Below are 16,167 nucleotides of genomic sequence, written 5' to 3' on the forward strand. Positions count from 1 at the left end.
TTTTAGATGCGTCGATAAAAAGCGAGAGAATTTCAAATAGTTACAAGATAATATAGATCAACTTCAATAATTTGGATCTATATGCTTTTTTTGTGATTTTACATTATCACTTCAATCTAATCATGGATATATATATATATATATATATATATATATATATATATATATATATATATATATATATATATATGTATGTATGTATGTATGTATATATAAAAATTATCATAGATTATCATCCCATAACTTAATTTAGACTATTAATATTTTAGATGCGTCGATAAAAAGCAAGAAAATTTCAAATAGTTACAAGATAATATAGATCAACTTCAATAATTTGGATCTATATGCTTTTTTTATGATTTTACATTATCACTTCAATCTAATCATGGATATATATATATATATAACATCCCGGTTTAGTCCCAATCAAAAGTACATAAAAATTAAAATAAATTTATAAAGATATTAGTTTAGTGAAAGTGGACAAATATTCAGATTGATTTATAAAGAACAATATGTACTTTTGTTAAATTGAACTTAAGCTAACGAGTTAGTAGTTGTGACATGTAGTGTATAATATATTGATCCAGTGAAGAATGTCTCATCTTAAACCGTCCTCGAGTAATATTGAGTAATAGTGTCAAATATAGATGTATCTATTAAGTGGGAGCAATTACACATCTTGAACAGCCCTTGATTCCACGGATGGATATAGACTCCTATGCAACAACACTACAAGAAACTAATAATGATTGAGTGCAGAATACTTCCCTTTGGACTTGGACATGATTTATGCCTAATTTATGTGTATATTATAAATATAAGAAAGAACAAGAAAACCTTTGTAAGAGCTTTCATAAATATTGAAAGCTTAATAAGATGATCACAACACCAACCATATTTCTTTCATGCATTGGGTTCCAAAAGATGGAGATCGTATCATATAAAAAATGCATGAGATATGGTGGATGAGGAAACTATACATCCGACGCAGTAAAAGAAGTCATCCCATCAACTGTAGTGGTAAAAGAAAAGTCAAGTGGTTCAGCTTAGAGGTTTCTTAGGAACGGAAGAGGAGGGAACAAAGAGGACTTAGTAATAATTAGTGAATACGAATCAGCAGTTCCTTGGATTTTCTGGGAACTTGGCTATGGTACAACATGAAAATGATCCATGCACCTAACTACAAATGGATGGGAGTAGAGTTTTGTTGCTATCATTTTTGGTTGTCGGCATCATCAATGTAGTCGTCTTCGTATTAGGTAAAGTTAGCTAATGCACGGATCTCACTGTTTCTGATGTCCTTCGATAGCTCAAATCAACCTTTGTGGACTTCATCACAAGTTTAATGTGAAAGAACATGGGTTGATACATGGATATACGGGTGGCGAAGAATAATAGAAGAGAGAGGAGAGGAGGTAAATCTAGAGAAATTTCTAATCCATCAATTTTGATTTGACATTGTAAGGTTTCTTCTATAAGCTAAATCCTGCCCGATTATAAGAGATTTTGACTCAAATCTTTAGATACAACGATAATCAATATATATATATCTATATATCTCCTAACTATTTGAGATTGATAATGATTTCTAAAATAAAAGAAGAATTTGGTATGGATATGGCGAGAGGTCCTCACAAGTCAAATCCCGAAAAGGAGAAAGAAAAATAATAATGAACGATAAATACAAATTAAAGAGCATATATGTATTTATTTAATTAGAGAAAATAATTAGATCAAGGTTGAAAGACCCACTGGGGGTTGACTATGATGGACATCATCATGTTTGATGCATCACAGAGACGACTCCTAAATATTACATAGTTGATTCACTAATAATGTCGATAAGATTGACGTTGAATGCCCGAGGCAATGGCGAGTCTAGCAGGCCTTTTTGATGACCTTTGTCATTGTCGTTTCATTCTACTACTTGGCTGAACCACAAGTTATCATTTTCGAAGCCTAAATCTACATGTGTGATGATCTCTCTCTCTCTCTCTCTCTCTCTCTCTCTCTATGGTTTCTTCTAGTTCAACATTAGAGTCAGTAGGGTTTGTGATTAGCTTAGTGACCAGCTAAGTGGCTTTGCCAGTGGATTTGGAGGTATAGTAGTTTACTATTTTACATGCGGAACTGCGGGCACATGCATGCAATAGGCAATGGCACAAGTTTCTCTTTCCAAAAGGTACCGATTCTTTCTATCTATTTAGAATTTAAATCTACAAACTGTGTTGATAGTATCATCATTTCACTTCGACTTACTTTTTGTTAGCACATGTGTAGATCGATAGATAGATAGATAGATAGATAGATAGATGGTTGTTTAGTTTATCAGCTCACCATCATGGTTTTATCATGTAGGCACAAAAGAAGGATTTGGACAAGCCAAAAGAGCACGGTAGCCTTTAAGGAGTAATTTCCGCCGATTGCTTTCTCCAGCAATCGTTCAGATGCCACTTTTTTCTGTAGGTTTTCCCAAACCACATTCCTTTGTCCAGACATTGCTGCTTCTTTTATTTTACTGTTGTTTTCCTTCATCCAGTGAATTCGTGCTCGATGATGTTTACCGAATTCATCGTATTGGAACTGTTCATCCATCTCAGGTTCTTCGGATTTATCCTATTCAAATTTGAGATATGATTCCGTCGAATCGTAAATGGAGAAGAAAGGGCTCATGCACACGTATACGTTGTCGGAATACCATCGACGTCGGTAGGGGGGGATCATCGCCCTGAGGAGCCAGGAATGTGGTGATGGGAAGCGACGTTTCCTTCTTTTACCCGGCCCCGCAGGGAACGGGAGAGAACGAATGGGTCGGATCCTATCTCAGCTGCTAAAGTTCACGTTAACCATGCTATGCGAACAGTAATGAGTTCAAAGATGGGGGGAAGAAAGACGAAGAAGGGGTGGTGGGCAGGAGGAGGAGGGCGAGTGAGTGAGTGAGTCCATGGGATGTATAAAATCTAGAGGGAGGGGGAGGGGGTATCCATCCCCAAATCTTGCCGCTGGAGAGAGATTTAGCTGCAACTTACAAGAAACTTGTACGTCTGCTTTAGTGCATCTGATGCATGTAGTACCCAAGCTAGGCTGGTCACTTACCTACTACCACTACTAAACACAACTTCAATACGCCCTCTCCCCTATGTTTGCAGGGGCAATTCCTTTTACGAGACTAGTCAAAGCTTCCTCGCTACTACAGTGGAAAATGACTGGCACATGGCCTTTAATTCCAAGCTCACCTTTTCATCTTTCTCTCCTCGCCTCTCCTGCTCCCCTTCCCCCTCCCTTTCTTGCTTCTTTCTTCTTTCTTCTTCTGCATCATTTTTTTTCTATCTTTCCATCTATCTACTCCTCTGACAGACCACAAAGTGTTCATCCAAAGTCTTCATGCATTATTTGTGTTGGACTTGACATGGTTTGGTGACTAGAATACATCCCCTTTTGTGCAGAAAAATATGCATGTCTTGATATGATGCAGAAACCCAAAACCCCCGTGACGGCACGCTTAAAGCAGGAAGGCAGTGATGTCGGGCAGATGCACCGGATCGCCGATTCATCGCATGGGCGCAAGTGAGGGCACCCGCTGCTTAAGGAGCGGCCTGCTTCCCCAGTCGAACTGTTCGATGCAAGTCTCGGTGTGAGGCGGGGAGGGGGGGGAAGCTTGTTCTTCTTTTGTTGGCGGTGGTGGCCCGAGTTTGGTGATTTGTGGGAGAGAGAGAGAGAGAGAGAGAGAGATTTGGATGGAGTCGGAGGCGAAGGAATCGGCAGGCGGTGGAGGGGAGGCGGAGGACGCGACGGCGAGGGCCGCGCGGAAGCGGTACGAGCGGCTGGTGGCGGTGCGGTGCAAGGCGACGAAGGGGAAGGGCGCGTGGTACTGGGCCCACCTGGAACCCATCCTGGTGACGCCGGCCGGGTCGTCGCAACCATCGGCGGCGAAGCTGCGGTGCGCCCTCTGCTCTGCGCTCTTCTCCGCCTCCAACCCCTCCCGCACCGCCTCCGAACACCTGAAGCGGGGCGCCTGCCCCAACTTCTCCTCCCCCTCCTCCGCAGGCCCCGCCTCCGCCGCCGTCGATCCCGTCCCCATCTCCTCCCTTCCCCCAGCCTCTCCGCGCCTCCGTCCCCACCATCCCCCCACCCGGAGGCGCTCCGCCCCGACGCCGCTGGAGCCTAAGTTGCCCCTCCTGCTCTCCGGCGGGAAGGATGACCTCGTCGCACTCGCGAGGCTGGAGGACAGCGTGAAGAAGCTGAAAAGCCCCATGGCATCCCCCGCCGCCGCCCTTTCCAAGCCCCAGGCGGACGCCGCTCTCGCCCTGCTCGCCGACTGGCTCTTGGAATCCGCTAGCGCCGTCTCCCCCTCGGCACTCGACCACCCAAAGTTCCAATCTTTCCTCAACCAGGTCGGTCTTTCCTCTATTTCGCCTCGCCAGCTGACGCTATCACACCTCCAAGCTCGATACCTCGAGGTCCTGTCCGAGTCCGATGCCAGAATCCGCGACGCTGCCTTCTTCCAGCTCGCCTCCGACGGATGGAAGTCGTCGGCGAGGCCTTCGGAGTATGCGTTGGTGAGCCTCGTGGTGAACCTCCCCAACGGTACCGCATTGTTCCACCGTTCGGTGCTCACCACCGGAGGAGCCCCCTCCAGTTATGCCGAGGAGGTCTTGCGGGACGTCGTCGCCAAGCTATGCGGTGGTCTCGTCGACCGGTGTGCGGGCATCGTCGCGGACCGCTTCAAGAGGAAGGCTCTTCTGAACCTCGAGAACCGAAACCAAAGGATGGTGAACCTCTCCTGCCAGCTCCAGGCCTTCAACAGCTTGATCAAGGACTTTGCTCGGCAGCTTCCGCTCTTTGGAAGGGTCTCCGCTAATTGCTCGAAGCTGACTAACTTCATGAACAACCAATCTCAAGTTCGAAGCATTTTTTCCAAGTACCAGCTCGAAGAGCAGGGCCACACCCGCCTTCTAAGAAGCCCGTCGAGCAGCAGCGACGAAGCCTCTAATTTCACCGCTGACTTCACCATGGTGGAGGATGTCATGGATTTCGCTCGTCCGATCCAGATGGCTGTCCTCGACGAGGACTATAAGGTTGTTTGTCTGGAGGAGCCTAGCGCTAGAGAAATGGCGGAGCTGATTCAGGATGGTGGGTTTTGGACCGAGTCGGAGGCAGTTAACTCGTTGGTCAAGTTGCTCAAGGCCATGGCTCGAGAAATAGAGATGGAGCGGCCATTGATCGGGCATTGCCTACCGCTGTGGGATGAGCTGCGATCGAAGGTCAGAGAGTGGAGCGCTAAATACGGGATCGACGGCGGACTGGTGGACAATGTGATCGAGAAAAGATTCACGAAGAACTACCACCTGGCGTGGTCGGCGGCATTCGTTTTGGATCCGCTTTTCCTGATCAAGGACACCAGTGGGAAGTACCTCCCACCTTTCAAGCTCTTGACTCCGGAGCAGGAGAAGGATGTGGATCGGCTCATCACGCAATTGGTGTCGCCGGAGGAAGCCCACATTGTTCTGATGGAAATGATGAAGTGGAGGTCGGAGGGATTGGATCCGCTTTACGCACAAGCTGTTCAGGTGAAGCAGCATGACCCGTCGACGGGGAAGATGAGGATCGCTAACCCACAGAGTCGCAGGTTGGTATGGGAGACCTGCCTGAGCGAATTCAAATGTCTTCGGAAAGTGGCGGTGAGGCTCATTTTCCTCCACGCCACTTCGTGCGGGCTCAAGCGCAATTCGGCATTGACGCGTTGGATGTGCGCGCATGCACAGTCGGGGGTCGCACAGAAGATGGCTTTTCTCACCGCGCATTCCAGGATTGGAAGGGGGGATTTCTTAGGCGAGGAGGAGAAGGATGCGGAGCTCTTCGGCGCAGGTGAGGATGATGTGCTCAACGAGTTTGCGGGTGCCTCAGCAGTGTAACATCTCTCTCTCTTCTGGATTAAGTCTTTTTTTTTTTTTTTCTCTTTTCTGTTGCTGAGTGTAGATTAGTATTGAAGGAATGTTGATTCTTTGTATGGATTCTCTAGCCCTTGTTCTTCTAACACCTGCTCAGTATTTTGTTTGGGGTGGGAGTAGAGGCACAAAGATCTACTAAATATTTTATTTAGGGGAATATTATCTTCCAGGCTGATGAGTTTGCACAAGTCTCTGTGTTTGTTAGAAGATAGAAGATATGTCTATGAATAGAAAGAGAGGGAGACTCATGTAAAGTTTTAGCACTGATTGATATTTGGGCAGATCATTCTTTTCTTGTGCTCTTTGCCATCATTTTATTTTTTTCTTCTTTTTGGACTTTGAAATTGCTTAGTTTAGTTTAATGTAGGAACTGACACTGCTGCTGCCATATTCATGTCATATGATTTTCATGCCTTGGTCCTATAAATATTCATATTCATAGGGGAATGTGATTTATTATATTATTGGTCCTAAAGTTGTTTCTATGATGATGCCCATATTCCAATTATATTACTGAAAAAACAAATGTTCACTGCTACTTGCTATTTGTCTGCAATGATAAACAAATTATAGTTGGGAGTACTGTGAGTTGTTGCTTTGAAATTGAATATATTATTGTTTTGTTTGTGTGTGTGTGTGTGTGTTTGTGTTCATCATCATGATATGCACTCACTGGAAGAAAGATTTCCTTCCAAGTCATGAGATCTTTTGTGATTTTGTGTCTTTGTGATAAGTTGGATCAGGTGATCATTACATGCACTTATTGGAAAATATCATTTGGGGAAAGGAATTTTTTGATGCATAAAAAATCTTTATTGCTGGTTTAATTGTCCGATTTTTCGTGATATATCTATCTATCTATCTTCTCAGTAGAATTCTGCTACTGAATTGTATGAAGCTCACATATATGTGTCAGTAGGAGAGCTCATAAGAATTAGATAGCAATTAGATAGCAGCAGCAGTCTTGTCGTCATGTTGTTCATAAGAATTTCCTGCTTGACGCATTCAAACATGTGTGAAAGACATCATTCGTTGGATTAGTTTGAGCTGCTTCCCCCTTTTTCTACATCTCCTTGGAATCTCTTCTTCCTTCCACCCATCGCATCGCATCGCATCGCATGACTAACTTCTCTGGCACCACAGGATCAAACGATGAATCGAATCTCCCACTGGCTTTGTTTCACATGTCCAATTTGAGAACATTAGAAGGTGGATCAGAGCACATCCATCTCACCATCCATCTTCACCTTTGCGGCTTTGTTCCTCGTCTTTCATGCTGAACTGTGTAATGGAAATGGCTCTTGTTTTTGGCATGCTTTCCAATGTAATGCACCGATCCGAAGTCTACGCATGTGATGCATGCATCATCTTTCTTTCGAGTGTTGGCTGGAGACGACGGCTCTCCCATCTGCTTGCAGATTTAGTGGTAGGTTATCAACTTTTGGATGCACTTCCAGCAAAATAATTTCTTGGACTCGTACTGCACTGCACAAAAGGATACTCGCTTTGAATTTGACGTCCTGTCTTCTCCCTTCCCCATGTATGCATCCCTCTTTTGTCCCTTCAATTATTTTTTTTCTCTCTCATCATCTTTCTCTCTCCCTCGTTCATGGCATCTGATGAGTTCAATTGTCCTGCATTATTTTTTGAATGAGAAGAAACATCATTTTGCCTCCATTCACCCAAATCTCCATTTTCTCCTTTATTATTATTATTTTTTCCCTCTTTTCGAAATTAAGGATGAATCTCATATTAAAGTCATTGGTGTCGTCATCAAAGTCATATCTTGTCCTTTTCTTATATATATATATATATATATATATATATATATATATATTTTATGATGATACGATTATTATCTTCTTTATGCTCTTTTTCCTTCTCATCCTCTTCGAAAAATTTAATATAGTTTATAGTAATTTTTTTTTTATGACGATGCGATTATTGTCTCCTTTCCGTTCTTTTTCCTCTCATCCCCTTTGGAAAATTCAATGTAGTTTATAGCAAGGATAATCCGTGTGGTGATGATGATGACAACAATGACTATAGCGACATCAGTCATCATAAGATTTATATTATAACATTTGAACTAGAAATTGATCTTAGAATGGAAGAAATTATTATATATTTGGATAAATTATTAATCAAGATAGTGATAGCATGGTTGAAATTTATATATAAATTGTAAAATCATCGATCATAGATCAAAAATATTTTGTTTAAAATATGTTATATGTCTATTAAATAATAGATAATTTTCAAAATCAGTATCAGTATTATAACTTTTGAAATAATTGTACTACTTTGATGTTGAAATATCGAGTTTTTGAATGACTAATTTTAATAAAATAATGTAATTTCATACCAATCTTGAGCTGCCAAAACATAAAAATGCATATTGAATCTGTGAATTATCGCAGAAATTAGAAAGGTGTATTCCTCTCAAGATTACATTTATATGATAAATATCGAGACATAATGCTTAAATTCAATAACGAACAATCGCTTATTAAACTGAATTTGCGCAAAAGAAAAATCAATTTGGATTATTTTTTATCCATTTGCCATTCATTTAATGAAATCAAATTAACAATTGTGTGAGTGCAACAACGACAAGCGATAGTTATAAATTTTTAATATAAATTACAATAATTTCAGTAATAGTATACTAATATATATTTTCTTATTTTTAGAATCATCTATATTTGTCTTAATAATATTATATTGAAACTCTGTCGGATCTTATGAATATGAATTTTTTATGTAATATATTATTTTATTATTCTAGCATGTGAATATAATGATAGGGAGTGGTCAAAGTACAGATAAAATCTGCAATTATAATACTCTTTAGCAAATTAAATTTTATTTATATATTATATTTGAATCCCTTTAGTTTCTATTGAGTACATTCCTGAGATTTTATGTTCATCGACGGAAGATTTTTAGTAGGTATAACTACAATTCCGGCCACGGAACCGAAGAGGAAGATGAAGACGGGATGAAATCAGTAGATGAAAATGTAGGGTAGGATTGGATCATCCTTTTAGTAAACGACAAGAATAGGAGCACATTTCAATCTTTTTGGAAAGGGAAAAAAAGGTGAGGGGAAGGGCTGTTCGCGGTACGTGATTTTTGAGGCAGGCACTGTTCTTGTCATCCCAATCAATGATTGTTCTCCGAGAGAGAGAGAGAAAGAAAGAGAGAGCAAAAGAAGGGAGATGATGCACTCTTGGTCTAGAAATGGTGAGGCTTAAAGACTAATGATTGCTCCTTACTCAACATGACGAGTCCCTTCGGCCCTTGCATGCCTCCCACATGTACACACGGTACTGTTCTCAATCAGGGATGAGTAGTGGTGGTGCTGTGGACTGAGTCTGTCGAAAGCTGAGAGCCTCCATCCAGTTAAGAAAAGCTAGTGAATGAATCGACTGTTGGGGTATTACGTCAAGCTCACCGAAGAGGGCGGCCACTTCCACTGCTTTCCCTGCAGGTTGGGTGGATGGCGACGTCGACTTCAGGAAACAATGAACGAACGCAGCACAGAATCTTTGTCGGCAGATGGAGAGCACTTTATCGTCTTCCTCGAGGCCCACTGCAGCAACAGCAGCAGCAACGCCATTTCAACCCTAGTGCGCTCGTTGCAATCTAAGCAAAGAAAAGAAAAAGGAAAAGGGCGTCAAAAGGACCTTCCTTTCGCGTCACCTTTGCCTTTCTGTCTCTCCTCTTTCTTCTTCTTCTCCTCCTCCTTCTTCTTCTTCTTCTTCTTCTGTTTCTTTCTTTCTCGCTCTTGTTGTGGGTGACGATAAAATATACCCTTTCTGTCTCGGAGCTCGCTTTCCATTCATTGTCTCTGCCGACTCTTTCGTCCGCGAGGCTCGAGAGTTGGCAAGCTTACTAGATTTGAGGACGGCTCTTCTTTTTTGCCATGACTTGTATAGCAAAAAGGGCCGCAAGATTTGCTAAATTAGGCAACTAATTGCATTTCAATTATGGCCTCCTGTAGATCACTTGCTTTCTGGAAAGTTGATGCTTTTAATCGCCACTCTCTCTCTCCAAAAGCTTCTCCTTATTCCACATGACATTGGATTCTCTTCATTTTCCTTCGTATTAAACCAGCAACAGTAAAGTAGTGTTGATTTGTAGTTGTAGAAAACGCTGTGCTGAGATGTAATGCCAACAAAATAAAATGATGTCAAGAGTGTGTCTACATATGCACATTTATGAGTCAATGAATCGTCAAACTATGGTTGGTAGTCAACGTGACCGAACCACACGTCGAAGGACAGAAACTATCGGCCAACCTAACCTAGTCGATAAAGACTTCACCAGATCACCTAACCTTGTTGGGATCATATATCTTGTCCTAACCAAGCATTTAGTGACTGTCACATCCTTCTCGATGCAAGAGGGTTCTCCAGGTCGTATATAAACTGTATCTTCCATGCACATACACACTGCATATTTATAATTAATATCACATTTTTCTAAAATTAAATTTTGGCTTGAGCATCGAGAAAGATGTGATGGAATTCATTTTGGCCTCCACTTACTCTGTCTTGCAGGTTATATTCCGGAGTCATAGGTTGGACTTCTGAGACCCTATTAGCAAACTCTTAAGCCACCAAACTTTGACATGGTGTTGATTCAACACAAAGAAAAAGGTGAGGTCCAATCTGTCGCCCTTGCAGCGGCCAAACAATCAAAACCTCATCGTCAACATCAGATACATTAGGGTTGAAAGATCATGTGCAAGTTGGTGAAGATTTAGTTGTCATTTCAAATCCTTTTTAAGATTTTGAAAAGCACTCGAATAATGTTGGCGTAGAACAAAAACCATCTTATTCCTTTTGTTTCAGAAAGAAATTATCGTCTTGATAAATGTGGATCTTTTTTGTTCTTTGGCACAAAAAATTATGAGGACAAGTTTAGGGGTTCTTTGTGCTTCTCCGGTGCAGTTTGGCCCTCGAGGAGACAGAAACATATCCTGACATGGTCTCAATTTTGGCAGTAATCATATGGCTTCAGAAAAGAGTGCTCTCATCAAGTGCACTATGACATCTTTGTCTTAGTCTTTAATCAAGAGGAAGACCACATGGGGTTATGAGTGGTCTGTGCTATGTTTTCTATCTTCTTTCCTCCCATGTTGAGTCTTAATCAACGAGATTCTTCTTTCTTCTCCCTCTCTATCCTTTCTTTTTGTTTTCTTCTTTTTCCTTACATCTCCATAAGCTCAATATATTTAATATCTCGTGTTAAAATTCATAAATATGTTCCTCACTTTCCTCGGTCTTCAGGAAAAGATTCATACATCTGCCTATGCATTTTAGTATCTACTTCAAAATACTCATTCTTCATTTAGGTTTAAACCATATATTCATTCGGTGCTTGTTACTTTTGATTATGATCTAAGTAGGGATGCATAGTGTTTTCGCTTCTACCACATTAAAAGAATTAAGTCAGATATATATATAAGAGCTTAAGATTCTACTGCTATTACATGCCTAAAGAAATTTGAAGTGAAGGAAAAAACGTTAATAGGAGTTTGGCATTTGATTGCTTCTAATGAAAAATGCCTACATGAGGTGGTCACAAATATAAATAAATACAGTAAATAGTAATTATGGATGTATATATACTTACACTGGGATCTACGATACAATGTTGTGTGTGGGAAAGGAAGGAGCATCACAATCCAAATGTCATTTTTGATGTTACATGCTGACAATAGATCCTGTAAGTGCTATCTCATAGACATCTCTTAGTCTGCAACACTTGGGGTGTAACTCCAAAAGAAAGCAACATTTAATGGCACCTCTTCATCTGGCGATAGCACATCAAAAGAGAGCCAGAAAGTACCTTCCTGTAGAATGTTATCTCTTTTAATGTTCCTTATTCAAGTGCGGCATGATAAACTAGTTGGGAGGTTCGAATCGATGAAGCCTGCAACCTGCGATGTGAAAGATGAATGCTTTCCCAAAAACATGTTCTCTAGCTTCTCTCACCTTTTTGTTTTCAAGTTCATTTTTATGATATACATTGATGACAAAGTTGATCCTATGAATGTAGGGACAAAGTTTTGGTCAATGTGTATGTTGTCATCGAGTAGAGGTCAGTGTATACGTGTAGATGTTGTAGGATGAAATTGAAAGTGACGACAATAAAGAGGAACAGTGCTTTGTGTACCATTTCCACTTGAAGTCGAACCTTTTCTGCCTTTTTTTGTTATGAAACCTGTGAGGTTTGCTTGATTTATGTTTACAACGTATGGTGAAGTCCGAAGAACGAGAAAGAGAGAGAGTGAGAGACAGAGAGAGAGAGAGAAAGATGGGTAGATGATGAGTGATGTGGTGGTGGGGGAGGGCGCCCTTTAAATAAAGTCCACTGTTTCGGATTCCACCGAATCAGTGCACCAAAAGCAATAATATCTCCGCGTACGGATAAAGCGACCCGCCCTCGCTTATCCATGCAGGGGACCCCACGCTCTCGCTCACGGGACCACCTTCCGTACGGCCCGCGGAGGTGGTGGGTCCCGCCATTAGAAACCCGCTCCGACTTGACCAATCACCACCCCCCGACACTCGCCGTCGAAGCTTTACCGGGACGGGGGAGGATGGGTACTCCTCCACGGCCGACCCCGAGCGGGGGCCACACTGGTGGATGACCGGGTGCGGCCCGGAGAAAGGGCGGAGGTGACGCAGCCGGATGGCGACGGTCGACACGAGGCTCGCCGTTGCGGAGTCCTGATGAGTTCATTATTGCGCGGGTGGCCCGCCGAGCTGCAGCACGACAAAAGGAAGAAGCGAGAGAGAGAGAGAAAGAAGCGTAGGGATGCCGAAACGTATAAAGGAGGAGAGAGAAAAAGAGATGGAGAGAGAAAGCGCTGGTTGTACGAGACGAACGCTTTATTTTCCCCTCTTTTATATCCCGTTTTTTACCTTTATCTTCCTTTGTTATTTTTCCCCGTCTCGTGTTGCAGCGGCAGAGCAGCGTCGGCCGCGGGAAGAGTTGGGATCTCGTGAGACACCACATTCATGACCCGAGGTGGGTGGTGGTGATGATGACGACGAGAGGTTGGGATGATACGACTATCATGGGGGATTCCATACGGTAGCGTACAAATATACGTGTCTACATATACCTCTTAAATATACCGAAAGAAATACCTCTTTACCCACTCTCTTACCCACCTCGTCATTGGAGAAAGGAATGGCCCGGCCCATATGCGGAGAGCCTTATCCATATAACTACGTGGACTCATGTCAGTAGGCTTTTGTCGACCCAAAGTTCCGAATGGCAAGGATAAAATGGCTGAACAAGAATAGGGAAGGAGTCAGTGATGTCTAAGATACTCTTCGGAGGTTATGGTAGTGTCGGATGTATGCTCGGTGATCGATCTATACGATGACTAAGTTTGAATGGATTTTTCGATCCTTCCGACACTCAAGTCTCTGATGATCCTTGTATTATCACGTTAACAAATAATAATATTTTTTTTTTATGTTAATACTAATTACTAATCCTTGTCAGTTAGGTTAATACTATGTAATGTCACCTTTACCTTCTTTGCTCTTCGGAGTTATCATTAAAGAAGACAACCCCCCCCACCCCATCTGTTCCGGTAGTGATGATGTGCTCGGCGCATATTTTTTATGTGCCACAGTTGGATTCCTTATATTGCTGCTGTTATGTCAAACTCCATGAAATGAAATGATGATCTTTTGGACAGCATGAGCTCATCATTCATCTGACTGCAGTCCTTGCGCATGATTTGCTCTTCCCTTTTATCACTGCTTCGACATAGGATGCCATGTGACAGTTCACACAGCTCTTTTTTACCAGTCCAGCAATCAAATGGAGAAGAAGATGCTCTCCAGGACACTTGGAATTAATGGATCTCTGTGGACTGATGCCATAATAACTGGCAGCATGATTACGCTTTTGCGTAGGAGGTTCATTATGGACATGGCTTTTCCATTTAGGTGTGGAATTGCATGGATCGAACACCCAAAAGACCGCAGAAGAATCACCTGCAGACCAATCCTTAGGGTTAAGGCTTTAAGCTTCGTCCCAAAAATAAGATGATCCAATCTGAATTCTTCTATAAAGACAACGAATCTATAGTCTTCCCTCTGATAGGATGTAGAAGATACTCATATCATGGTGGTACGATAGATTACTCCGCTAATTGCATGGTTTCACTGAGTAAATATATTTTTACTGGGAATATTATGTTAAATTAGGTTGTTATTATTCTTATTCGATCACTTGTTCTTCGTTGGAATGATAGTTGACGATGCTAGAGAAACCTATGAGAGACTAGAATTTCTTATCCGAGAAAAAAGAAAGATAAAAACAAACAGCACCATGCAAGATCAAGCAAACAACTATTATTCAGTCCGTAGCCTAACTTGTTTGTGTTTGGGTTCAGATTCTGAGCTTGTGAACTGGGTGCTGTATTCCCCAGTCAACCGAGCTTTGGAAGGGACCATCTAATCGCTGTGTTTGTGTGTGTGAGAATTGATTTTCTTCGATAAAATATATAACATAACTAATTTAATTCTGATAATATATATTAGTCAATAGAAAAGAAATCATATTAAAATATGATTCCTCATGAGATGCTCGAGGAATGTTTCTAATTACTTATCTTACACCCTAAGAATAAGAGAGGTTATGTATCTTATGGATGATTGAAGAATTATAGTATCTCTCAACTCTTCTTTCTAACCATCAATCTAATTAATTCGGTCAAAGAATAGGAAGAGAGTAGAACGATCTAATTCTTAATTGACAAAATCTAAATATCATCTTTATAGATCATACAAACATTTTTTTTAGATGACATCAAAATGTACGCATCGTAAAATTATATCTAATTTTATTTGATTTTAATCCTAACATAAAATATTGTTTTTATATTTAATATAATATATTAATTTTATACTAATATATTTAATATAATATAATTGATTTTAATCTTAGCATAAAATATTATTTCCGTATTTAATATAATATATATATTTTATATCAAATTCGAGTACACATTTCTGAAAGATGATATGACAAATGTCATAATCTGAGATCAAAATCAAGCAATCCATGTCCGCATAAAAAGAGTCAATATATGGCTTCAAATTTATATTATAGTTAATGCGCATCTCAATTAATCTCTGACATGACAAAGATAAATCATCCAATCACTTTGGCCAAATGTTTACAGCTGCATCAACGCTTTAAAGGTTGCATTTAATGCCTTGGTTTGGTTTGTTTAGAATAGCCCAACATAATTTTTGACATACGGCTGAGTCAAAATAATGCTTCCACATCTTTAATATGATTACAAATATCATAAGCTGGATTAGTAACCAAATAAGAAGTTGAAATTATATGCGACAATAACCGATCTCTCTTACTTCAAAATATCGACAAACCCAATCTTGAAATCTGTATCTATATAATGGAAACAGTAATGAAGGTAGAAAGTATTAGGGAGTTCTAAGATGATTCAAACTATTAGGATGAGTCTTAATTTCATTCATACTTCTTAAAAGATTAAGATTAGAATTAAAATTTTAAATAGTTAAAAAATTCTTAATGAATTAGAATTTATTATAATAAATACATTATACATCTTTTAAGTCTTAGTGGGAGAGCAAAATATATGGAAAGGCTCTTAGATGTTCTTGGTTTTCTTTCTAATAGATTCAAAAGCAATGAAAAAAATTATTATAATTTTTCACAATTTATATGAGAGGTTATACAAGAGGATTTGTATTTAAGTTAGATGCTTATAATTGAACACATACTGAATAATTTTGATTTTCTCTGTAAGTAAATTTAATATGTTATTATAATTTTAATTTTCTCTGTGAATGTAAGTAAATAATATCATATCATGTTAATCTTAAGTCGATTTTTGATATACTATTTATTTGTTAATTTTTGAGATTCTTTCTCTTAATTTTAAGACTTTCATTTCTTGATTGTTTATATGGGAAGATGAACTGTTTCAATACAATTTTGAGACAGCCAAAGTCCTGCCAAGAACACCAAGCAGTTGTTTATATCCTTCTAATTTACTTACATAAGCAATGAAAATACAATATCTATCATTTGGTTAATTTGCAGATCCTTCTAATTCTCCACTATAAAAGTATGCATGAGCAATGAAAATAACTAAGATCAATATTCATACCAAGTAGTAATTGAC

At 40.3% G+C, this 16,167-nt stretch overlaps 1 protein-coding gene across 1 annotated transcript; it reads left to right on the forward strand.

Moving 5' to 3' along the window:
- The first annotated feature begins 3,206 nt into the window (after window positions 1-3,206).
- LOC103970736 (uncharacterized) lies at window positions 3,207-6,249 on the forward strand. Its single transcript, XM_009384647.3, has one exon. The coding sequence runs from the start codon at window positions 3,741-3,743 to the stop codon at window positions 5,916-5,918; it is 2,178 nt and encodes a 725-aa protein (XP_009382922.1). The 5' UTR covers window positions 3,207-3,740; the 3' UTR covers window positions 5,919-6,249.
- Window positions 6,250-16,167: the final 9,918 nt, after the last annotated feature.

The sequence above is a fragment of the Musa acuminata genome, chromosome BXJ1-2 (assembly GCF_036884655.1).
Source record: "Musa acuminata AAA Group cultivar baxijiao chromosome BXJ1-2, Cavendish_Baxijiao_AAA, whole genome shotgun sequence".
NCBI lineage: Eukaryota > Viridiplantae > Streptophyta > Magnoliopsida > Zingiberales > Musaceae > Musa > Musa acuminata.